The sequence below is a fragment of the Siphateles boraxobius genome, unplaced genomic scaffold (assembly GCF_051911475.1).
Source record: "Siphateles boraxobius isolate OS27281-9 unplaced genomic scaffold, OSU_SipBor_1 55, whole genome shotgun sequence".
Taxonomy (NCBI): Eukaryota; Metazoa; Chordata; class Actinopteri; order Cypriniformes; family Leuciscidae; genus Siphateles; species Siphateles boraxobius.
In genome coordinates this window covers 7,991,937-8,017,112 of record NW_027509181.1, presented here as the reverse complement: position 1 = coordinate 8,017,112, position 25,176 = coordinate 7,991,937, and the positions used below count along the sequence as shown (strand labels likewise).

Below are 25,176 nucleotides of genomic sequence, written 5' to 3'. Positions count from 1 at the left end.
AAATAAATCTCTGATGTCCGCAAAGTGTGTATGTGAAGTTTTAGCCCAAAATACCCAACAGATAATTTTTACAGCATGTTTAAATTCACTTTTTGGGGCTCAGAAAAACGCACCGTTTTAGTGTGCATCCCTTTAAATGCAAATGAGCAGCTGCTGCCGGCCTAGAGGGCGGAGCCTCACGAGCTCATGCTCAGTCAGGACAATCTCATCTCACGGAATGATAATATATCAAAACAGAAACTATCAGTAGCGGTGTTCATTTTGACCCGGAGTTGGACAATAAAGCCCACAGAGCCAGAAAATATATGCTGTATGTAGATGGAACGGGTATAGTCTAGTCTAGTTTAATTACGGTTATAACTTATTTTTCCATCTTGCTTATATCAACTATTAGTACAAGCCTGTTGTAGCGGACCGCGTCCGAATGTTGGCCAAAAATATACTGATGAGTTCAATTAAGTTTATTGTACATCACACAAAAGATGAAGCGTTAATTTTACTCCAGAAAATCATTGTAAGAGCTGAATAAACACTGTTTAAGAAGTCCGCATTAAAGTCTTATCCATAAACTCTCTCCCTCTCCCTTTCATTATAATCAACATGCAGAGCGAAGTACAAAAAAAATCTAGTTACAACTAACAGTAAACAAATATATACACACCTTTTCAGGGGGGGCTTAATAAACTGGTAAACTGTATATCCGTACAACAACTCCTATGAACTGTAAAGTTCACGCTATAAAGTGCTAACGTTATATTCAAAGAACTATAAAGTGCGTGCTCTCACTTTCATTACTGCCATGATCAATAACGTTAGGCCTATCGCTCCAGTAACTAAATAGAGCTATGTGGATTAATACATCCAGCTACAAAAAAACGACAACGCTTGGGAGACATTCTCGTCAGTGCAGCAAATGGCGGATGTGTACAACTCTCAACTCGCTGTGAACTCGATCAGGTCGGTTCTATGTTAAAACGGCAGTGTCTGTCAACACTCATGGGCTGTGGCTGTAGTGACATCACTAAAGCAGCAATCTGAAAACAGGTCCTTGGGAGACACTGCTTATGATTTATGGGGATTTAAAAAAAAGGAGTGGTTGGATTTTTATCACTGCAGGGTGGTTGTGTACACACACTGCCATCACACATTTATGTCCAAACACCATGCAAAAGTGAATTTTGCATAATAGGTCCCCTTTAAATGAAAAACCATAACATGTGAACTGTCACACTGTAAATAATAAGATTGTATTCTTTTCCCTTCCAAAAAATTTTTTTTTTTTACTCAGTTCCTCACGGTTACAATTATGACCATTTTGTTACTGTGTAGCACAGAGTATCATGTTGATGCTAGGGGTGTCCCCGACTAAGGATTTTCATAGTCGAATCAGAATCGTAAAGTCTTCCCTATAGTCGACTAATAGTCGAATCGTGTGTGGGGTTGGGGAGGGGGCGGGGCTTTAACATTTTAAAGCCGCGATGTACAGAACATCACAAAAAGATATAGAAAAAAATGTAGAAAAACATTTCGGATCAATACAACTAAGAAATAACATAAATAACTGCAGAAAGGCCACACTGCAGACAGGATTTGCATTTCACATTCAAATCAAATTAAATCGGCTAAATTGCCTGTGCGAGCAGGCTCTAAGTACCTACAGAGCGCAACATCTATGCACCGAAAAATAATCAACAATTAATTTACAGAATTAAATTAGAACAGAATATACCTTTCTAAAAAAAAAAAAAAAATGAAATAACTCTGAAACAAGTCACAAGATGCAGAACAAATGTGTGCAAAGTGCCTAAAGTGCAGGGGAACATATATTCAAAACACAAGCCACAAATAGTTAAATTAGATTACCCTGAGTGATCAATAAATAAAAATAAAGATATTATTAAAATATCGAAAGTATAGCCAGAATGGTCAACCTTGTCTTTTCAACTGCAGAAACAACAATAAACGCTGAACTCGAGTGACACTTTATCTAAACATGTTCACAGCATCCAAAAATCAAATTAAAACCGGCTGAAATTTTTTGAAATCACTTGTAAAAATCTAGTCTTTCACTCTGTCTGTCTCTGTGTCCGTTTGAGTCTTTTCAAATTGTGTGCGCGGATAAAATACATTCTAAAACACTTAACATGAACGTTTAACGTTAAACGTTTAACGGCTTAATGTCCTAAGACAGTTATATCAAAAGATCAAATTGTATACACACCTTTTTAATCTAGCTCACTGTATAGCCTACAGAAAAGCAGATGAGCCCAGAATATGAACGCAACGCGTTTAATTAAACGCTAATTTTCCTCCCATTGAAAACCGTTATTATAAAGAAAATGCTTTACGTGACTTTCTATAGGAGGAACGCATTGCGTTCATATTCTGGGTTCATTTGCTTATCTGCACATTGTATGGTTTCTTAATGAGGTAGCCTACTATACATTAATTAAGCCATGTAAAAGTGCCCTAGCGTTTTGAAAGCTTTTTTCACGTTAAGCGTTTTAGAATGTCCAGAGGAAAACCAACTGGCCTGCAGAAGTGCGATCATGGTTTTCCTGATGCTAAATCCAGTTTGGGAAAATATCCTTTCTGATGGTGTGAATCCACTCTTTAGATTTACTTATCCCAGACATTTTTAAAGATTTAAATCCCTGCCGCCAAAACTCTCCTCTTTCGGTCACGTATCGAAAGTGAAACTTAAATCTGTCACGGGGTGTTTGGATTTATTCATGCACGTTAAAAATATTTATTTAAAGCTTCTTCCTTTGCACATTTGTATTTACAGTAGGGATGGGCATGATTAATCGACGATCGATTATTGATCATTAAGAATTTCGTCGATCACGTTAATTTGTTATCGATTATCATTAAACTAATGCTGCTGCGTTGCGTAGTGTGAGTGGAAAGTGAACGTGTTCCCCGGGCTGGTCAAGTTAGCGCGGAGGTACCTGTGCATCCCGGCAACGTCAGTCCCCTCAGAGCGGGTGTTTTCAGCGGCTGGACTGAAGCCTTGTTTACACTCGACGCGTCCGCACGAGCGCGAAGGTGAGCGCGGCAAAAATGACGTCATTGCGGTATTCAGTGTTTCACAGGCGAGCACGTCGAGTATAAACGCCTCGTCTGTTTGGGGAGGTGCGCGCGCAGTCTGTGGAGACTCGCGCTGCAGAGCCAGGCGAAAGTGTAAACGAGGCTTGACGGTCAGGTTGCGGTCGCGTCTGACCTCAGATCATGTCATCAACATGCTTATCTTTCTCAACAAAAATCAGTAGACTGGTGTAGAAGTTGTATGTGAGTTACTAGTTATTTTTTATGAGGCTTTGTTAAGTAGCCTAGCCGAATTGATTGTTACAGTAGGTAGGCTAATCTCTCTCACCCTCTTTCTCGACTCCGTTCTTGGATAGTTTTGAGTTACATTTTGACAAAACCTGTCAGATCCAAGTATTATTATGTTTTTGGTTAAGTTATTGTTTAACATGATTTTTTTTTATTATTTATTATGTTGGAACAAACGAGGGTCTCTGTTTAAGAACGCCAACTCGCAGCTGCAGGTTCCGTTGCTTCCGATCACCGCAGCGCATATATCTTCAAGTTTAGCCTAACCGAACGTCCAGTTTTACTGCCACAAGTTGATCATCTTGTAATAAAGATTCAATCGAGGAAAAACGCGCTGTATTTTTGTATTTTCATTGCATTTTTAATTTATAAAAAGTATATAATATAAAAATAAATAATGAATTTGAATATAAAATATTAATGATTAATCGATAGTCGATCGTTAATTCTCCCGACGATCGACTAAGAAAATTTAATCGAATGCCCATCCCTAATTTACAGCATTATCATAATAGGCTCCTATATTAACGTATTGACAGAAAACCAGTAGTTCTATGTGAAATCAGACATTGAGCACACTTATAACCTCTGCGAAGATTCGACTGTGAGATTGGTAGTCGAATCAGGCTCCTCCTATCGATGCATCGAATCTTCGACTGTTCGGGGTCACCCCTAGTTGATGCATATATTTTTTTATCAAAAAAATTAAATAATAGTGGTTACAGTAACAACTACAGTAAAAGTAAACCATGCCATTGTTCTGGAGCATTTCAAAGCTTAAATGTGCAGCTTGAATGTTTGTTAAATATCAATATACAATTGTCAAACTTGTCGCATGTTATTGTACTAATATTTAATATATACTAGCCTGAATCACTCTTAAGCCAGCCATTAGGCCAACCTTACTGTCAAGCCCATAATATATTTGATCTGGAGATAGATGCATTACACAGTATAACGACACGTTTATGTAAACTGCAGTATTACTCAACTCAGGAGAAGGGACACCGGCAGCCCAAGATCACGGATGTTTATATGCTTTGCTAGAATGTTTAATGTTCCTGAATGTTCGAGTGGAAAGTCAATTTCGGTAAACTTAGACTTTTAATAGCAAACCCTTGGAAAAAAAGAAGAAAGCTCAATCGACCACAAAAGCAGCTTTTTTGAAAACATGTCATAACCGTTGCAGCGTTTGCCTTTGAGTGCAGACGGGTAATAGAGAAACCTCTTTCAAATTATTTTCAAAATAGAACTGGACAAATTATGCTTTATGCTGCAGGCCTTTTTATAGGACCGGTCGACTGGAGTCACTGGTTTATGTTGGACTTAAAATAAAGTTTAAGGAGCTTGACAAAGCGTGTGTTTACTAGCATAGACTAGATGCTCTTAGAAACCACACTGCGGTTTTTCCACTCGGAGCAAATCTGTACAATGCCTACAACTCCTGTTTGTTAGATAAACAGAGTGGGTCAGCTCATATGTCTAACTGCTCCGTTTAAATGTTTGAACAAAGAAACTCCATGGTGCACACGCGGAGCAGGAAAGGAATACGTCCATTCACAATCAGGACTCTTCAAAGGCTTTTATTTCCATTGGAAATCGAGTCTACACAACTCCTTATCCACATGCAGTGCTGAACAGGAAAGGCATGCTTGTCTTGGGCGCCGGCCCATTCTTGAATCGCCTTTTACCCAGTTTTACAGCGAGATGGATGCTCTTGAAATTCTGCTTGCATCTCTTATACTTCTCTAATTGAAGCCAGGTAATTGCAGACTTGTAATAAATAGGATTGTCTGGAGGATTATGGGTGGAAGGCTTCTAGATCTGATTAGATTTCATGTATCGATGCGGTCAGCAACCAAAGCGCTCCGGCTACTAGAAAAGATCACTGCTGGTGGATTTCGATTGACAGTTTGTCACGGAGCGGCAGCTTTATAGCGGCTGATGCAACGCATTGATCTTTCTCAGACCGCTGAAGGTTCATTGGGAGGACACCAATTAAATCTGACGCCTCCTGTCAGGCTGGTAATGCTGCCTCTGCATGGATTCATTTGACTTTGTTCAGTGAGGCTGAAAATATCACCTAATACCTTCGAGAGCTGCAGCTCAAGGCTGGGGATCACATGACTGTCTGCACGGGTGTTTGAAATTGAAATGCTAAGAAGCTGGCTGAAAGCGCGCTGTGGTTGAGAGCAGAGGAGAGGTAGAGCATACCAAACAGGTCTTGCTGCAGAGAGACACGCACAGAGAGCTGGGATGGAAATTAATGTCACGGCCATAATGATTTTTTTGTTACACTATACTGTTTCCGTCTCCTTCTAGGAAAAGAGGTGTGCATGGATTTGTGTTAGCAAGCCACTCTGTGTGGAAAGATTAGTCGTTCACGCTTTTGAATAGAATAAAAAAAATGCATGATTTTTTTTTCTCCAATATATATTTTCTTTAGCATGGTATCAGGTGTTTTATGTTTGGGTGACTGTGGTGCATCTTGGCATTAGGTGATCAATGCTGCATTAAAGTTGCTCTAGGCGATGTCGGGTGACGTCACTTCTTGTTGACGTTCAAAGTATTGTCAAACAAAGATTGTAAAATAAATCTCTGATGTCCCCAAAGTGTGTATGTGAAGTTTTAGCCCAAAATACCCAACAGATAATTTTTTACAGCATGTTTAAATTGTCACTTTTTGGGCTCAGAGGCTAGCTAGACCCTCCCTCCTCCTCATCCGCGCACTAACCCCCCAAATCCTTCTTGTCGGTTATTGGCTGGAACACTTTGTCATGTTTCGTTGTGCGGGTTAGCCCAGTTTGTTTTTGTTGCCGTTTGTGGAGCCTGGGGTGTCTGCAGACACTGCGTTTTTTTTAAAGTGTGTTCAGGGGACAGGCAGCTAGCGGATAGTGAGGAGATGTTTGCTGAATGTGACAAAAAATGTTTTGGCCTAAAAAACGCGTGACATAGAGTTGTCTCGTGTAGCCAGACCTTCAGACTGATAGCAGAAGGTCTGGACACCATAGCAGCTTTCATTGGCCAAGGACCGCCCAGAGGCAGTCTGACTGACATGTAAAGCAACCAATCACAGTTTGTTTTGTTCTATGTCATGTTTAGGTGCGTGAAAATGTAACGTCGATATCCCTAAAATAACAGACTGGTGTGCAAAACTTTTGAATGTATATGAGATGCAAATTTTACACCTACTTCAGATACTTTTGAAAATCCAGCATTTAGTTGATCTTTATAAGTGCTCATTGTCTAAGTTGTAAACACAACGGCATTCTTCTTCCGTGAGGGGGTTTGGCGTCACGGCATCTTTGTTTCCAGGCGGACCGATTAAGAAAGCGACACACACGTCTCCCCGACATACTGTAGAATTCAACCAATCAAATGACAACTTTGAAAATCCTGAAGTGTTTCCTGTTAAGTGTAGCATATGCATCGGACATTCAGCCAGCGGTCCGTGGAGAAAAAGTAGCATAAAGAGTAGAGATTATTGCACTTTGGGATTCAAAATGTGTGTGTGTATGTATGTATGTATATATATATATATAACGTGTTGTTGATGTTTTTTTCACTAAACATTAGATCATCAGTCCATCACGGAGTGCAACAGTGCCTGCCAACTTTCTTAGCGACCTTGATTCCAGAAGTATTTCCCCGTAGGAATTTTAAAAGTCTTAATTAAAGGTGTTATAGCCATGAATTAAACCAGCCATATACAAAGTGAATCATTACAACATATGTTTTGAAGCAAAAACTTAAACTGTATATATGACCATTTTCACATGCAGTAATTTTTCAGCATGTTAGTCTCATGTCTCTCATAGTGGGATAATGTACAGGTTTATTTTGAGGGGGGAAAAAAACACTTTTCCTCAGGTTTATTTTGCAACAGTGACCAGGTCACTCGTTTTTAATTTTTTAATTTAACAAACAGGATTTAGGGCAAATTTTGATTTGACATCGATGGCCAATAGTTATTTTTATGCAATGGTGAATAACCGGTGTGGGGGTCGATATCTGTTTGTTTGTTTAAAAAAGAAGATAAAAAAATGATTATTGATTACTGGTATAGGTCACACTTTTTATATCAGTGCACTTAACATAAACTGTGTAAATTTAACATCTATAGTTTGTTCCATTTTCAGGTGCGATGGATGATGTACTGGATTGTCTTTGCCTTGTTTACAGTAGTGGAGACCGTCTCAGATCTAACCATAGCCTGGTGAGTCTGACACTCGAGTCTTCCTTCATACCAGCGGCACGTTTACCTGATTACAACTGATTCATGTCAGGCTAAAGAAGCAAGCCGTTTCATTTAAGACCTTGTTTTTGTTTCCCTAGACCAAGGAATGCAGGGAAGCAATCAGGGTTTAATGAAAAGAAGTTGCTGTTTTAATTTAGAGTAGCACAAATTAATTTGTTGGAATACAGCTTTAATGAGTGTAATTATGTCAGCTGATTAATCTGATGTAACGGGGCTCCTTGTATCTCTCTTTCTCTCCTCTGTTCTAAAGGTTTCCCCTCTATTACGAGATCAAGGTTGCGTTTGTGATCTGGCTTCTGTCTCCCTACACGAGAGGAGCTAGTGTCATCTACAGAAAAGCCCTCCATCCTCTGCTTTCCTCCAAAGAAAGGGTGAATCTCCTCTTCACATTTATCTACCTCTTAAAGCAATGGGTTTGCAAAGCACCTATATTGTGTTAGTATTCATCATACTGCAAAATGAAAGGTGAAATTGGACATAAGGTTGCAGAACAACAGGGAAAAATAATAAGAACTGACCACCAGTGGTCTAGTACTGCTTTTCATTTCCAGTGCTGTATTATTATATGATTGCTATATTATATTGTTTGATACTGTGCCTGAAGACCAGAAAGGGCTCAATCTTGTCCTAATGTTCTTGAAGGAAATTGACGACTACATAATCCAGGCAAAAGAGCGAAGCTACGAGACCATGGTGAACTTTGGCAAGCAGGGATTGAGCATTGCTGCAACTGCTGCTGTGTCTGCCGCTGTCAAGGCAAGTGTGTGTGTGTTGAAGATGGACAAACAGAATTTGAGAGAGCTGTTTTCAACACTGTGTATAAGTCAAAATGAAATGAAATGGACCCTATTTACTTTTTATTAATGCACTTTCATGATTTTCTGTATCAATATTTGTCTTTGTAATCTTTCATCTAAATGTGATAACTTGCTTTTCCTCTAAAACAATGTTAACCAATAGCCAAATAGCTATTTATGCAATATTTAACAGACTGCTGTAGGTGATGCAGCCTTTATTGGTAATAATAATAATATCTTGCGAATAGTTAACACAGTAGGTTACTCTTTTATATATTCTGTTTCACTCAGAAATAAACTACCATTTGAAAAGCGGTCAGGGGGTTATTTAGATTCTAAATAAAGTAAATGCATGCAGGGTTTTTTAGCAAGGACATACAATTTTCCAAAAATTACAGTAAAGACTGTTCTAATGTTGCAAAAGATTTCTATTAAAATAAATGCTGTTCTTTAGTTTTAAACATTCTATTCATCAAAGTATCCTGGAAATATCCCCCAAATATAAAGCAGCACAAAACAGTTGTCAACATTGAAATTAAGAAATGTTTCTTGAGAACCAAATCTGCATATCAAAATGATTTCTGAAGGATGAAGACTAATGTAGAGAGTAATGGCTGCTGAAAATTCTACCAATTCCTGCCATCACAGGAATACGTTACATTTTAAAATATATTAAACTAGATAACATTTATTTTAAATTGTAGTAATATTTCACAATATATATATATTTTTTTTACATCAGGTACTTTATTCAAAAAATCTTACTAACCCCAAACCTTTGAATGGTAGTGTACATCACATTATGAAAATAAAAGTGTTGCAAATGATGTTTCATATTGACCTTAAACTCTTTCCCTTTTCCTTTTCCTAATGTAGCAAAGAGCACAAGTGCGCTGGCACAAATCTGCAATACCAGCAATAAATGACATGCTAATGACTTTCATTTGCAAGCAAAGGTCACTGTTCTTTTGTGAAACCAACCCAAGGCCATTAGTATTCGTAAAGGAAATCATGCTGATATACTAATCAGAAGCAGATCACAGGGCTGCTCAACAATGCTCCAATTTTCATTTGGCCACTGTCCTGCCCAGACTCTCTGAAAGGATGCCGTTATTGAAAGATATTTCTAAAGTTGAGCCAATAAGCTTGTAAAAGGCTTTTGTCAATCTCTATTTTTGAAAGCTACCATATTTTCCCCATATTATCTCCTTCTCCTTCCTTTTACCCTCTTTCTGGCACATTCATTCTGTTTTATTTGTGAAATCTCTTTGGTGATGATCTTTTTCTTGTTACCTTGTACTGACATATACTGCCCTATAGGAATACTGCAGCCCTGCTCTCTCCAGTGCAGGTAATTCCATAGTGTCTACAGCATGTTGTTAATATCATTTTAACAACTTTTAGTTCATTGTTTTCTTTTTCCATTTTTTTAAAATAGTTTTTCTGTTTTTTCTGACTCAAACATGGTATTTAAGTACTGCTTGCATTATCTGGTATTATCAGTTTAAAACATTTGTGTTATGAGGCCTAAAATGTTCCTATCCCAAAAAATTTTTTTATTTATTTATTTATCTATCTTCAATTAAGCTCTCTTCCAAAACCAGGAACACTGCACATGACAGTTATTTTTCATAAAATTCAAAATCCAACGGCCAACTGGTTTGTTGGTGTTTGTCTGTGCTGTCTGAATCGGCCAATAGAATGCAGTTGTCACTCATAAATAACCATATTAAGGACATTTTATACAGAACTGACAACTGTATTCTGATGCTGTGTGGACTTGGCAAGGTGGCAATGTCAGAATACACTGTCATAAAAAAAATCCATCCAAGATGGCAGATGAAACAATAAAATTGACATGTTAATATACTTCTAAGGGTCCATTCATACAAAGCCTTTTTGTGGTTAAAAACGCAGATCAATGAAGTGAAAACATATGCACGGTCTAGAGACGCGTTTTTTAATAAATTTTTATTTGATTTTAACTTAATTTAACATTTTTAGAACCCTGCGTCATGCACAGGATGCTCCTAGAGATGCGAGACGTGAGCGCAACGCTAAAACATATCCTCCTAGCGCGGTTACACTGAAAAACAATGTAAAATTAGCGCAGTGGAAAAAAAAATACATTCTGTGTGAACCGGCCCTAATTCATTGTTCAATTAATAAATTCACTGCTGACATGCTAATGGCAACCCTGTTGAACTAAACCGAGTCATGTGAGGAGCGCTATTTGTTCCAGAGGTCCATTTGACAATTGACAACAGAGCAGGTCACTAGGTAACAGGACATTTGGAACAGAGCCCAAATCTTTTTAACATTCATCCATACATGCATGTCGTGATGATGTCATCATGGAAGCCCATGCTGTCTTGTTACGCTCAGTCAAAGCTGTTCTGTGTGTTGTCAGCACTGACATGTTTATCATAACTGGGGGTTGTTTTGTCTCTACAGGGTCAAGGTGCCATCACAGAGAAGCTCAGGAGCCTCAGCATGCACGACCTTACCCAGATCCCTCACGACGGCGGATATTCATCCTACGGCTCCAATCCTGCCAGAAGAGCCATCATGGACCAACCCGACGGAGCTGGTATATCTTACCTCAGATTAATTATTAACATGCCATCCTTTGTTTCATTTCGCACTGCTGTTTCTCTGCTGCGTCCACAACAGAAGGCAGATGCTTGTTCAGTCACAAATTTAGACTATTTTTATGAAGCTACTATGTTTCAAATGAGCTTCCAATGCATTACAACATGATGTCGAACATATTCAAGTGAGCTTTAGAAGTGATATTTTATTACAACAATGCTCACCATCAATAAGATTTAAACTATAGATTTATGCAATAACTGCTCCATCAGGCTTCATGTTTATTCTGAATGTGCTTTGTTGTCACCTGCGAGGTTTCAGACACAGCCTTTGTGTGACATAAAAACACAGCTACCTGGAGATGGGAAAGCGACTGTTGCGCAAGTAAAGCCATAGCGGTTTGCGGTTGTTATATCAATCAAATCTCACACGCTTTTGGAAATCACTGCAATGTTAACTGGTTTTCGAGCAAATGGATGGACTCGGTGTTTGTCTCAAGCAACGGAGGGTTAGAAGTAATAAAGGCACATTCCTAGCATGAAAGGTATAGTCTAGTGCCGCTTTGTGAGAAGATGAAGAAGAGGAAAAAACAGCTCAGGGAGCCTCTGAGCAGAATACCTAATGTGCTTCTATCTTAGTATGCTAATGTGCCCGCCGCGTTTGAAATTCCGCTGGCATCCAGGTCATTTCCATCTCGTCTGCGATGAAGCCATCAGAAAGCCAGCTCCTCCAAAATGGCATTGCCTTTCAGAGGCTCAAAGCCAAGGTGAAAGATCCCGACTGATCAAACGAGCTGCTAATTGCAGTTTGAATTTAAAAACGGGGGGTAGCCTATGAAGAGAGAGGCTCTAGTGTGTTATTTATTCGCCTAGCTTTTAATATTGGGTTTTGCTTTTTCTAAAGATGCAGAAGTACGCTTTGAATAACAGGCATGACATAAAACATACCTGTATAGATTGTTATGCTCTCCTGTCAATCACATTCACACAAGTATAGGGATCTGATATTAGAGTGGTTTTGCTAGCATTGTAAATTTAAGCATTGTGAATATTGCAATGATTTTAATGTGCTTCTTATTTGCCCAGTAACTTTCCTAGAGTGTGTAAATAATTTTCCATTATCCTAAACGGAAACCATTTTATATATATTTATATATTGTAGGCGATACAGCTAATTAGTGTGTGTATGTGTATGTATGTATGTATGCATGAATGTATGTATGTATACACACACACATTAATCAGCTGTATCGCCTACAATATATTACGACTGTTATTACGATGCTCAATAAAATTCATGCCAAGGTTGAGAGAAGTTGTATCTCTCGTGGTTATAAGGCAGACAACAGTCTAAATAACAAAGACATGCCAGCTGTGTCTATATATTTGTCGTCTTTCAAATCTCTTTCTGATTAGTTTGCAAAGGGCCTGAAAAGAATTGTTCTGGAAAATGAATTGCATAGTTTTCCAAATCCCACGGAAGTTGTTATATTTCAGTTATTGAAAACAGCGGTGGGTGTGGAAACAAACAAAGGAAGGCTTTTCAGAACCATTGGTTTCTGTATTTATTCTGCCCCCTGATGGTGGAAATGAGAACTGCACACAATACTAAATTAAGCCTACAGTTCTGTTCTGTTCTGTGCAGTGCAGTATGGTCTGGTTGTAGTCTTTTGGTGGTATCATTCTGGTGATGGAGTGTGCAGTGAATCTGCTCCGGCTGGATTGCCTTTAGGCGTCCTGGCACAGGCTGGCTCTGCCTAGCTCCCAGCGCCACCGGGGAGCCCAGAGGTGATGGTGCCAGGAGCGGCCTGTACCCGGCACTGCTCTCTCTCTTTCTCTCTTCCCGCTTGTCCTTTCTCCGCGGCTGAAATCACATTCCCGACCTTCACAATAAACTAGATCAGTGGTTCTCAACCGGTCAGTCGTGTCCCAAAAATAGATCTGTTCTTAAAGGGTCATGGACAAGGACAAGCAATGCTAAATGCAAAATAATAAAACAAATAACCATGAACAGTTGGATAAATAAGTAGGCTTATCAACTTCTTAAAATGAGAAAACGCTTCCCATACCCTGTTGTTGACGTCCAATCAAATTCTGCTGTATTTTGGAACAAATTCATCTGTCACAAGTTCATCTGTTTGTGTACTTACACAGGTTTCCTATCCAGCATAATTTCACCTTAGTCATTTTGCATATTGTTGTTTCTATGCTGTAATATTAATGTATTTTAGCCTTCCTGTAGTTTAAACCGTAGAATCTGGCGCTAGCAACGGTGAGGTCATTGGTTCGATTACCAGGGAAAGCAAGAACTGATAAAAATGTATGCCTTGAATGCAATGTAGAGATGCACGTTATATCAGCCACCATATCGGTATTAGGGCTGTAGCGATACACTAATCTCACGATACGATACGATACACGATATTCGGCTGACAATACGATATATATCACAGTATATGCCAACGATACGATTCCATACGATTCGATATAATTCGATACACTTACATCATTTTCTGAAAGATTTAAAGGGGACAGAGTGATTTTGGTGACATCTTGTGAGTCTTCCATTTACTTGGATTGAATTAATTGAACTGAAAACTGAACATCAATTACACAATATATGTCTCTGACTGGACAGAGAGTACAGCTTGCAAATGCTGGACAAAATGAATCAAATATGTGTTGAGAAAATTAGTTATATTTATTGAAACACAACAGTGCAAACTGTAGCTTACAAGCCTTTGGAATGTAAAAAAAGTGCAGTATTGCAATTAACAATGGATAGTTAAAAAGTGCAGCAAGTGGCCTGTTCTGAACAGTTTCTTTGCATTGCATTTTCTTTGACAGCTCCATCGCGTTCACCATGCGCCTAAAGCAGGCGTTTTCCACCACCGAATACGATTTTTTTTTTTTTACTAAGCCTATTAAAAATCGTTTTTTGATTGCAGAGGGCCGTAGCGCATTCACACAGCTCTCTCTCTCTCTCTCTCTCTCTCTCTCTTTCTCTCTCTCTCTCTCTCTCTCTCTCTCTCACTCTCTCTCACACACACACACACACACTCATCTGTACTTCGCGCACTTTATCACTCAAGGAACACCGCTGCATCAATCTGTCCAACACAGCGCTGTCAATTTCGGAGACCCGGCTTTTAAAAAAGCTACTAGCCAGCATGCAAGGAGCCTAGCCAACAAGGAGAGCTAAGTTATTGTTTGAATACAACTGGATTTTCGTAAATATCGATGCACGCGTGCGGCTGGCTGACCAAATCACTCTTCATGCAACGCGAAGGGGGGTTAACATGGGGGATTTGAATGGGACTTATGTATCGATACTCGCGGCCTAAAAATCGATACTTTCTTGGGAAAAAAATATTTGTTTATATCGCAGAATCGATAAAATCGCTAAGCCCTAATCGGTATCGGCCAATATATATATATTCATTTTTAATGTTATCGATAGCAGCTCGATAAGAAAATTTGGCCGATATATTAAAGCTGATATATAGTGGATTATTTCCTTCATCTGAGACACTTAAGATGCACACTGTTTGCCATCATGCTTTTGAATTGCTTGAAATATGATTGGAATCACTTTGGAAAATACAGTTAAGTGCAGCGCAAGTCTGTCATATAGGCTACATAAGATTATAATAAGAACATTATAATTGTGTGCTTTATAAAACATGGCTTTTAATGTTTTTGTTTTTGTAATTAGGCTCTCAAAAATTCTTAAATTTCGATTTATCGAAATATATATATATTTACCAATATATCGGTTATCGGCTTTCAAATATTATCGGTTTATAAAGAATTATCGCAAAATGCATAAATGTCTTTAATGTAGAACATATTTGTGTAGTAGATAACTTTAGTTCTTTGTTATTTGGTCTCCACTTGATTTTGATGTAAATTCTGTGTCTTGAAGGATAAACTTTTAAGTAACACTGATCTCGATCATACCTGCTCTTCTGTCTGCTGTTATGTATGCTCATACTCTGATCTATATGTTCATCTTGTTTTCTTAACTCAAATTGTTTCTTTTGTAGAGTACTATCATAGTGATGACAATGACAGAAGTGATGACGAGGGGACGGCTGTGTTCTCTGAAGATGAAGCTGTGTCTCATCATGGGCTCAGACGATCTCAGAGCGTCAGAATAACCCGCTCAAAACTGCGCAGAGATGTAAGTACATCTAAACCCGATAGAACATCTCCATTTTGTTCTTCCAAGACTCAGTAACTAAATAAACATTACATTAAAGGGTGGGTTGCTCCAATAAGGATTAAATTAAGCACAGTTTACAGCTAATCTAGGATTTGTTGATTTATTTGCTTTATTTTAAATTGAGTTGTGTTGTACCATTTAATTTTAAACACAGATTAACAAATCGGGGATTAGAATTCTAACCTGTGATTAAAGAACTGATTGATGGATGGATTCGCCATTGTAATTAAACGGCAACAATGTTAGCCAGTGTTGGGAAAGTTCACTTTCTACATGAACTGGTTCAAAGGTCAGTTCACAAATTTTAAAATGAACTAGTTCAGTTCATAGTTCATACTTCACAATTTTGAATTAAGTTCACGGTTCCAAAAAATTAACTAGTTCATAGTTCTTTTTTTCCATATGTTGCTGCGAGCTATTTTTTTTTAATTATTGCCACAACCCATATACAACCACAGACAGCGGTTATTTTACCGGCGGGCAAAGTTTGCACAGAAATGTAAGATTTTTCCCATCCTCACCGACCTTGTCTTAAAAGTGATCATACAAAACGACGCCTCCTCGCTGCTTTGTCAACTACATGCTGCTTTTTGATTTGATGACGCATGTGGCAGCCTCAGTGCGACACTGGTGGCTTGTGTTGCCGGATTGGGTGTTTTTTCGCTACATATTAAGGCCTGTTTACGTGTGTTTTATCCGGGTTTTCGCCTGGAAGACTCTATAGAAATCTGGCACCCTACTGAACGAAGTTAAACTGAGAGAGCGTGCGTTCACAGACACCAGAATGAACGCGTTCACAATAACGTTCATCAGGCAGTAATACAGTACGTTCAGTTCACGTTCGCCCAAAATATGAACGAGTTCATTAACTATCGTTCAATGAACGCGTTCAGGCACAACACTGATGTTAGCATTCCATTTCCTTCTTTTTTGACCACCAGAAACACTCTCTCTGACATGAGAAGCTCTTGCTGATAAAAGATATAAACTTGTAAAATGTCAGCTGTCTTTAAACCGCTACGTAGAGAACTGTTACTGATCAAGCAGGCAATTACCACTGAAACAGGAAGCTAAGGCGGGACATATTGAATGGCTCCTCCCGCTTTTCAAATTGCACACAGATTGCACATTGTACTTGACAGCACCATGGAAGCGAATCCGAGCGCTGATCATATGTTGGATTCAATATTAGAGGTGTGAATAATTTCTAGCCATTTCATTCATAACCAACATACAGTTGGAAAAAGGAATAAAACTCGAGCGTTTGAGTAACCGAACACACATCTCCAACCCACATTGCTCCGTGATGTGTCATGGTTGCTTTGGCCTGGTGGTATTTATAGCATAGGGGGCGGAGCTTTAGATTCTAGAGAGCATTTGATTGGACAGAAGATGTGATGAGAAGCTGAAGTCTGCTGTGATGTCATAAAAATCTGTGATCCATTTCAACGGAAGTGAGAGACTGTACGTTTTGAATTCTTACATCTCCAAAATGTGGATTTTGTCATTGATTTGGAACACTCCAGCTTATTAATAACCTTAAGGGTAACATATTCATACTAAAAGCTAAAAAGCTTAAATTTAGATTTCAGAGGGCCGTTAAATCCAGGATTAAAATGATGGTTTAAATGTAAACCTGCTTATTTTAAAACAAGGATTAAAGTTTGGTGCAACTGAATTATTAGATAAACCTTGATTTAATCTAGATTTAAGATGAATCCTTATTGGTGCAATCCACCCTAAAAGACTTCTAATTGCATTTTTCAAAAGCCACATTATTTTCTATATTTTATTTAAAAAATAAAAATATAAAAGTTTTTCGCTTGTCCACAGTTTGAAAGCAGCAGGTCAAAAATATATTTCCTCGTCTGAACATGGCAACACATTACTGTAATTTGTTTGTAAATATAAAATCATAATTATATCACAGAAACTGTTGTACCAAAAACATTATTGCATTAAATGTAAATTTCAGTTAATGTAAAACCTTATGCCCTTTTTCCTCTGTTGCATTGCGTTTTGATGACGCACGTATGTTGCACGCGGTGTAAGAAGTCGCAACTCACGCAAAATTGAAATATTCACATGAATTTGATTTGGTTACATTTACAGGTAAGAATAGTATAGTCAAATGTAAATTATGCATCGTGAGATCACCCATTACTGTAAAGGGACGTCACTGATGGAAGTTCGCTGTGCCATTTTTATCATTTAGTTATTACATCTCTTCATCGTATTATATACTCTTGAAATTATAATTGTTTATAGCTCGCCTCTTCCTTTGCGGAATGTGTGGTTTTAGTTGTGGTAACAAATGCTTGTCATTCATTGGTCGCAGGCACGTTATGGATCTCTGAAGATCAAAGGGAGGAAAAGACAAGCGCTCAATGCCTCGACATACACCAGCATGGAGAACTGAGCTGACTACTGATGTGTGGGAAGATGTGTCCACTTTATCAGACAACCAGTGTGTTCATATTCTTCTCTTCTCATAAGGGCTGTGGACTGTTTTTTATATACTTTTTCAAGGATATACCAACAGATCTATTTATTACTTCTACCAGCAAATGTGTACATACAATGAGTATTATGAGCTTGAAGTGTATGGGGTTTGACTGATCGCTGTATTTGTAATGCATGGCTTTATTGGTCTGAATTTGACATTCAGATGTCTTTTTCTTCAGTATTTGCATTTAGGAATGTTCTTTTTGGATGTGGGTTTTTATATTTCTGTTTTCGTTCATTTTTTGCTGCCTTTTAGATATGTTTTAAGTCATTTTTACATTAGTAGTTTATGTAATAATTCTGATTCTTCAAAAGTTGACAGTGATTTGTCAGCATCAGACCAAAATTATCTCTAATCAGTGATAGAGAAAATACCAAAGAGAACAAAAGGCAGTGTTGCGTTCTTGTTGACTTTTTAGATGTTTTAATACAATTTTCAAATGTGTAAAAAAAAAAAAAAAGAGAGAGAAAAAAAGCTGACTGTTTTCTTTATTATTGATGGTAGGTGGGTTTAAAGGAAATCCCTTTTGCACATTCTTTAAATCCTGGATTGAAATCCTTCACTGCTGGTCTCCATGCAGAACGCTCTTTATCTGGGAGAAAGATCACACTAATATAACATCTCTGTGGGTGTGCATGTAACTGTGCTGTTGTGTGGAACGATGTGTCATTCAAAATGAATACAAAATATGAATAAATCTGGAATATTGTAATGCAAATGTTTTTTTCTTTGCTAAACATTGTTTTACACATTAATATATATATATAACCAAATGATAATTCTAATGCTGAGCAGTTTATGGATTAATGGATGAATACATATTAATGAATTTTTGCACTTTTTAAGAGCAATGTATACATTTAAATGATGGATTGACGGATGGATGGATAGATGAGATTTGTATCGATAGACAGACAGGCAGATCTGTGTGGATAGATAGATAGATCTCATGACATCGGGAATACATGCATACGTTTGTTAATCTTTAAAAAAGGTTCATACATGAATTACAAACAGTATCCAGCATACATGTAAACTCTTGAAAACGGTTTGATAATGCTGGTTAATTACTTATTTTTTAAAAGTCAGTAATAATAATGAATGGCTTGGGGTGTACAAATATTTGACTTGTATATCATCAAGCACCACTGCAATTAGTTTAGGACAGTGCTGTTCTTGTGGAAAGAAAAAGTCAAGATTTCATGACCAGAACCTGAGCCTTGAGCTTCAGTGTGACCAGCAGAGGAGTGAAGATGACTGAAACTCTCATCACCAAATATAATGGGACAGCTTCTAACACTTACCTAATGTTTAATGTTCCTAAGTTTCCAGACTCTGATTTGGTTTGAAAAACTGCATAATACAATAACCGGATTTCAAAGGCATGCAATACTGTATTTATTGTAGATCTACAATGTAGATCGTCATTACGCGCATCGTCCACTAGATGACAGACTTTGTTAAGGTACGTTTAAAAGTTTCCACGAATAGTTCCAATGTTTCAAATTTCCAGTCTCGAACTCTCGAAGTGACATCATTTGGACTTTTAATAATCCCATTTTATTATTTGACTACATTCATCAACAATTTAACTCTGTTACCAGAGTTATAGCAAGTCAATCAAATAAGCAATATAGCAATCAAATAATAATAAAAAATCTGTAATTTATAGTAAATTAATTTCCAATCCATATGACAGTCATTCCAATAACAAAAACAAACATTTAAAACAAAGGACAAACTAGAAAATAAAAATGCAGAATACAACTCTCATGCAGGTTTAAAGGCCAATGAATAAAAGTGAGTTTTAAGTCGTGATTTAAAAATGTGAAGGATGGGGTCCAATCTGACATGTAGAGGCAAATCATTCCACAATCCACAGTAACCTTTAATTTATCAGTAACTACCACGTTTGATTGAATTTTGATATTTAAATTGATAATTCATTAGTGAATGTTGAGGCAGCAGTGAGGTTTGGCTGCTAGTGCAGCTTTTAAATCAAACTGACAGAAATCATTATGGCTACCTACGATGTACTAGTCATTTGGTACATTTTGACCCTTTTGGCTCACTTTTAAGTGCTTTTCAGCAGTTATCAGCGGTTCTAGTCTAGAGATGTCAAATGTTGTCCATTTTACTACACTGGTAGAACTGTCATGACAGACTGCATTTGCTCTATATTATATGTCCATTAGAGGGCGCTATAACAGTATGTATTTAATGTGCTTGCCTCTGTGTGACAGGTCTCAAGACCCAAAATGTCAGTTTTGTCATCAATTACGCACACTAATGCCGTTCTAAAGTAAATAATATGACTGTCGTTCTCCAGTGGTACACAAAAGGTGAGTTTTTGAAGATTTTACTGCTTTTCAAATATTATGATTTTGAATAAATGTGCCGCGTGAAGACTCGCCTTTTCGATGTCTACCGTTAATTGGTTCTCTCATGTCATGCAGTCACGTGCTAATTCTGAATATTTGCACAAACGTGCATTTGAGATTTTAGAAGCACGAGAGATTTTCACTAAACAACAGCTTTAATTTCAATCACATATTACATCAAATGATTTCCGAAGTCATATGAAACACTTTGTGGTACTTTTTTGTCTTTTTGAGCTGGATAGCCGCTGAGTGAATTCTTATGAATTTGGAAGGACATTGTGATCTAATAGTTTTTCTTTAAAAAGTCTTAACATAAGGGTCAATATCCCTGTAGGCTGCCTTTTGGTGTCCTGAACATAAATAACTAATTTTCCATTATAACTTAACATACAAATGACTATGAAAGGATGTGTTATATAAGGCTAAGTTTATTTATTCATAGCAGTAGCATTATTTGGCTCTTTAGATACATTTTCAAGATTTTCTATAATTTTGTATAAGAGGATGTATGTTATTTTGCTATGTCCCAGGCACTGCTCATCAAATTTGAATGACAGTAAAACAGTCAAATCATATTTATTTTTTATTTATTTTTTCCTATTAATATTTTGTTTAATAAGATATAACTCAAATTGAGTGTATTGATCAGTTTATTATAAAAATATATTCATTTAATAAAAAAGAAGAGTTTGTCCATGTCCACCCTGTCGTATTGTGGAATCTGCCCCTTTAAGATTAGGCATTATTAAGTATTATTAAATATCCCCCATGCAGGGTCTACAGAGTGATGCGGTGATTATGTATTTTTGTATGCCATCCTATAAGTGAGTATCACCATGGTTCCATTCATTGACAAAAAACACAATAGGATTTTCCACTGGCTTTTGGATTATTGCAGAAAATAAGCTCTGCGGGCTTGCATTTTGTTCATTATGATATTGAACCAACAAATGAACACAGTTTTCATGAGTTTTGAAGCCTAAATACGATCACCAGAAGTAAAAAGCTAAATGTAGGCCTAAGCTGTAAACGAACTGACTTCAACGTCAGCTTCCGACAACTCTTTCATTCTTTATTTAAAAACATTTTCCCTGCAAATTTGAGTTAGAATGGTCTGCAAGAGAGTGATTATAAACACAACGAGGACGTGAAAGCAGACTAGTGAGTAGTGGATGAATTAACCATACCGTGATTATGTTTAATATCCCCAACAAACTATGTAGACCCATTTAGTTACTTGTTAGCAACCAACTTTTTTCAAGACAAGTAAAAGCTTTAAAAATATTTTTTATAAAAACATGAAAATATCTTGCGCTTGTGTTAACAGTCTGTATTTCAGCCATTTAACTTAAAACTCATTCAAAAGGCCCATGACTTCAGAATGATTGAGCTGGAAGTGCTAAAATGCTAACTGTGTTTCCTGGGTTTTTGCCTACAAAAATGTGTCCTCTATATTAAGAAAGGCTCATATTCAAGCCTTCTTGACAGCAAGCTCCATTAACGACACATGAATGTTTTCCATGTGACTGAACGTCCTGGTCAGATTACATGAATAATCTTTTGTTTGCTTGTTTGTTTTCAATCAAAGCTGCTTATTTTCATACCACATTCCTGGAATGCTTAATCACGGCTCCAAACACATGTATGGAGTCAGGACGGCCTCCTCCGTCACGGCTGTCCCTCAGGGTTTGACCAGGATTTGACTTCACGATTAGAGAGAGGTCAGGCAGCCCCTGCTGACTCTTCATGTTCTGCTATGGAATCATACAGTGCTGCTCTATAGAGATAACAGGCAGCGTGGGTAATTTCTCCGTCATCTGAGGAATCGCGTGTGCCTGTTCAGTCATAATGGTAACCTTATCGTGCCCAGCAAGAGATCTGCATGGGAATGACCAGTTGCACGCTAATATCTCACAAGCACTTGTGTGGAGAGACATTAGTGATTGCTGGCGGCGTGCAAACTTTGCTGGCATATCAGCGTTCGGCAAACTGACAGCAGTTTAGTTTACCTCCCATCAGCGGTTATCTGAAGACCTGTGCCACTCGTTACGCAAGACAAACAATATTTGGCTAAAGTTTACGCTCTCTGCGGGGAAATGGAGTTTGGACGTTCAGAGATCCGTGCGACGCTCATGTACACACACCAAAACAGAAGTTCATAAATGGGTTCAGGAAAAGGTCAGTCACACACTTAACACACACTGCACCATTAACTAAATGTTTCCTTAATTGTTTGAATTATATGGTAGTTGTGTCCCCTTTTCCCCAGCCCCCGCCCCGTCGCTAATCCTCGTGACCCCTCAAAGGCCGCTCAGGTGGATGTGTGTGTGTGTGTGTGTGTGTGTGTGGTGGAGGGAGGGCAGAGGGAGGAGCGATGTCTACACTGACCCATGGCTGAACTTTGCAGAGATTTCCTGTTGCTGCTGTAGACAGTGTGTTGTGCCGTGGAGAGGTGCAGATGGCACGATCTATCCTCCCATTCCCTCGCTTCGAAACTCCATTAGTTCGCTCCGTATGATCAGATTTGCTGTTATTATCACCCCCTGGTTTTGCACTTATTTGTTTGGGGTGAATATGTCAGTGCTGCAAACAGTCAGGATGTGTTGTTTTTCCTAAAAACCTTTTATTGCGGCGATATTAGTGTAAATGGATTAGTGCAAGATGAGGCTTTAAGGGGTGAATTTCATTAGATAATGTCCAGGTCATATATGAAATTAAATTTTGCAGAAAGAAATAAAGCATGTTTTATGATCATATAGGTGAAAAACGCTCATTACCACAATCTGGGCATTTTACTTTTACATTTGCTTGTAATTCTCAGTATTGTTAATGGTTATGCTGTAATGATTTTTATTTTTTTTTCAAATCAAAATGAAATGAAATGAAAGGCAATTTAACAAATACTACCATGATGTATAAATACTTTACAAATAATATTTGAATATTTGGTAACACTTCAGTTTAGGGTCATTTTTCACTATTAACTATTGCTTATTAACATGAATATTACTAGGATGTTGGCTGTTTATTAATTCTTATAAAGCACATATTAATTTCTTATTCCGCATGACCATATTCTACATTCCTTAATCCTACTCAATACTTAAACTCAACAATTACCTTGCAAACTATGAATAAGCAGTAATCAGGAGTTTATTGAGTCATAGTTAATAGTGAGAATTGGACCCTAAACTAAAGTGTGACCAAATTTTTTTTTTAACACTTTACAGTATTGTGAATTATTGGAGTGTGAATGTGCTTGATTGAAATGAAAATAATGACAAATAATAAAAAAATGATCATTAATAAAATGAAAAAAAGTTGCATTGTGACACATTTTGGCCTAGATTTCTGTGTTTAGATGTTTTACTCTTTGTTTGCATTCTCAATGGTAATTCTCAAATTCATATTACTCTAAAGTAATAAAGAAATCATTTCAAAACAATTTTATTAATAAGTTTTATTTATTTTTTTACCAGAGCTCAAGGACGCTTTACAATAGACAAGCAACGATAAAGGCAGAGGACAAAGACAGCAGACAAAACAACAGTAGGTAGATAGTGTAGAAAATGCAGAAAATGAGAAATTAGAAGAAAAAAAAGAAAAAAAGCATTCCAGTACAACTTAAGAGTTATGACATTCAGCAAATAAATGAGTTTTGAGCATGGATTTGAATTCAGAGAGAGTGTTAACAGAACAGAGTGATCGGGGTAGAGAGTTCCATATTTTGGGTGCTACAACACTGAATGATCTGCCCCTCATCGAAACAAGGCGATGCCGAGGGACGACGAGAAGGCTAGAGTCGGAGGATCGTAGAGAGCGAGTCGTGCGTAGGGCTGAAGCAGATTACAGAGATACGGGGGAGCCAAGCCGTGCAGAGATTTAAACAACATTATTAGACAACAAATTTGAAAAGTAACAAATTCTATCATGATGTATAAAAACTTTATTTTATATCATGATGTATTTTTCTTAATATGATATTAGTGTAATACATTTTTTCCCACATTTCATTAGTGATCGTTTGTGGAAGTAAATGTGCTTAACTGTTGTGAAAATTAATGTAATTTTTTTATGCAAAATATAATTTCATATTTTATTGTTGGTGTGAAATATGACCTGGACATATTCCTGACAGGCTTTTGCCTTGAGGGTTCGCTTTAAAAATATTAGAAATGATAAAGGACAAAAACAAAGGACCTATGTTGCTTTTTTCAAGCACGTCAGCCTATTCCTGAGGGTTGGCGGCACTGGAGCGTTATTGTGAATGAACATGCACTGGGACAGGCCATGCAAAGTAGTTAGCGGGGACTAAGCAAACAGAGCTGCCCTTCAAAGTGAGAGGAAGCATCATAAATCCAGCCTGGCGACAGGAGACGGTGTTCCTCCTCAGCTCCTGCAAACCTCTGCTCCGCCTCACCCATTCTCAATACAAGCAGCCCAGCAGCAGCCTAACTAATATCCCAGCAGGACTGAGCACAGGTGAAGGAATCAAGTGCACCCTTCCTGATTTTTGTGCTTGTTCATTTTCTCTGGGGTTCATTCCATCCATCCAAAGCCGGCTTTTATGATGCTGATAAGGATGCTCTGGTGGCAAATTGTTGGATGCTACACATCCCACAGCAAGCGTGAAATCTGGACTGGTTTTGTTGCTTAATAGGAGCAATCCACGTCCAGCCAAATGGAGGCATTTTGCACGCTTCTCCTTCTCATTCCCTCTCTTTAACACACATGCTCACACACACACACACACACACACAGCTGTTCTTGGCCTGATGGCCACCAATAAACAAGAAAAGTTCACATTCCCAAAGGCGGCGGGGTCAGGACCTCAAAATAAAACGGACAAATCTGATTGTGGAATCAGCACGTGTCGCCAGGCCGGGTTGGAGGGGGGTAAGGGTAAGTCGAGGACAGAGGCGAGCGAGCGAGAGAGAGAGAGAGGGCCATACTGCTGCCCTCTGTGTTTGAGTTTATGAGAGCTTTCCTGTGTTTGTCCCCTCGCTGACCTTGTGGCACTGGGATGCTTCACCTGTGTTGGGGTTTCTCACATCTATACACTGCAGTACAGCAAGTGCTGAT

General features: G+C 38.0%; 1 protein-coding gene across 1 annotated transcript in view; it reads left to right on the top strand.

Moving 5' to 3' along the window:
• reep3b (receptor accessory protein 3b) overlaps window positions 1-18,425 on the top strand; it is a 33,777-nt gene extending 15,352 nt beyond the window's left edge. Inside the window, exons 3-8 of the mRNA XM_077206145.1 lie at window positions 7,476-7,552; window positions 7,845-7,965; window positions 8,237-8,350; window positions 10,846-10,981; window positions 15,029-15,165; window positions 17,546-18,425. Coding sequence (XP_077062260.1) covers window positions 7,476-7,552; window positions 7,845-7,965; window positions 8,237-8,350; window positions 10,846-10,981; window positions 15,029-15,165; window positions 17,546-17,626 — 666 coding nt within the window. The 3' untranslated portion in view covers window positions 17,627-18,425. The remainder of the gene's footprint in view (window positions 1-7,475; window positions 7,553-7,844; window positions 7,966-8,236; window positions 8,351-10,845; window positions 10,982-15,028; window positions 15,166-17,545) is intronic.
• The last annotated feature ends 6,751 nt before the right edge of the window (window positions 18,426-25,176 follow it).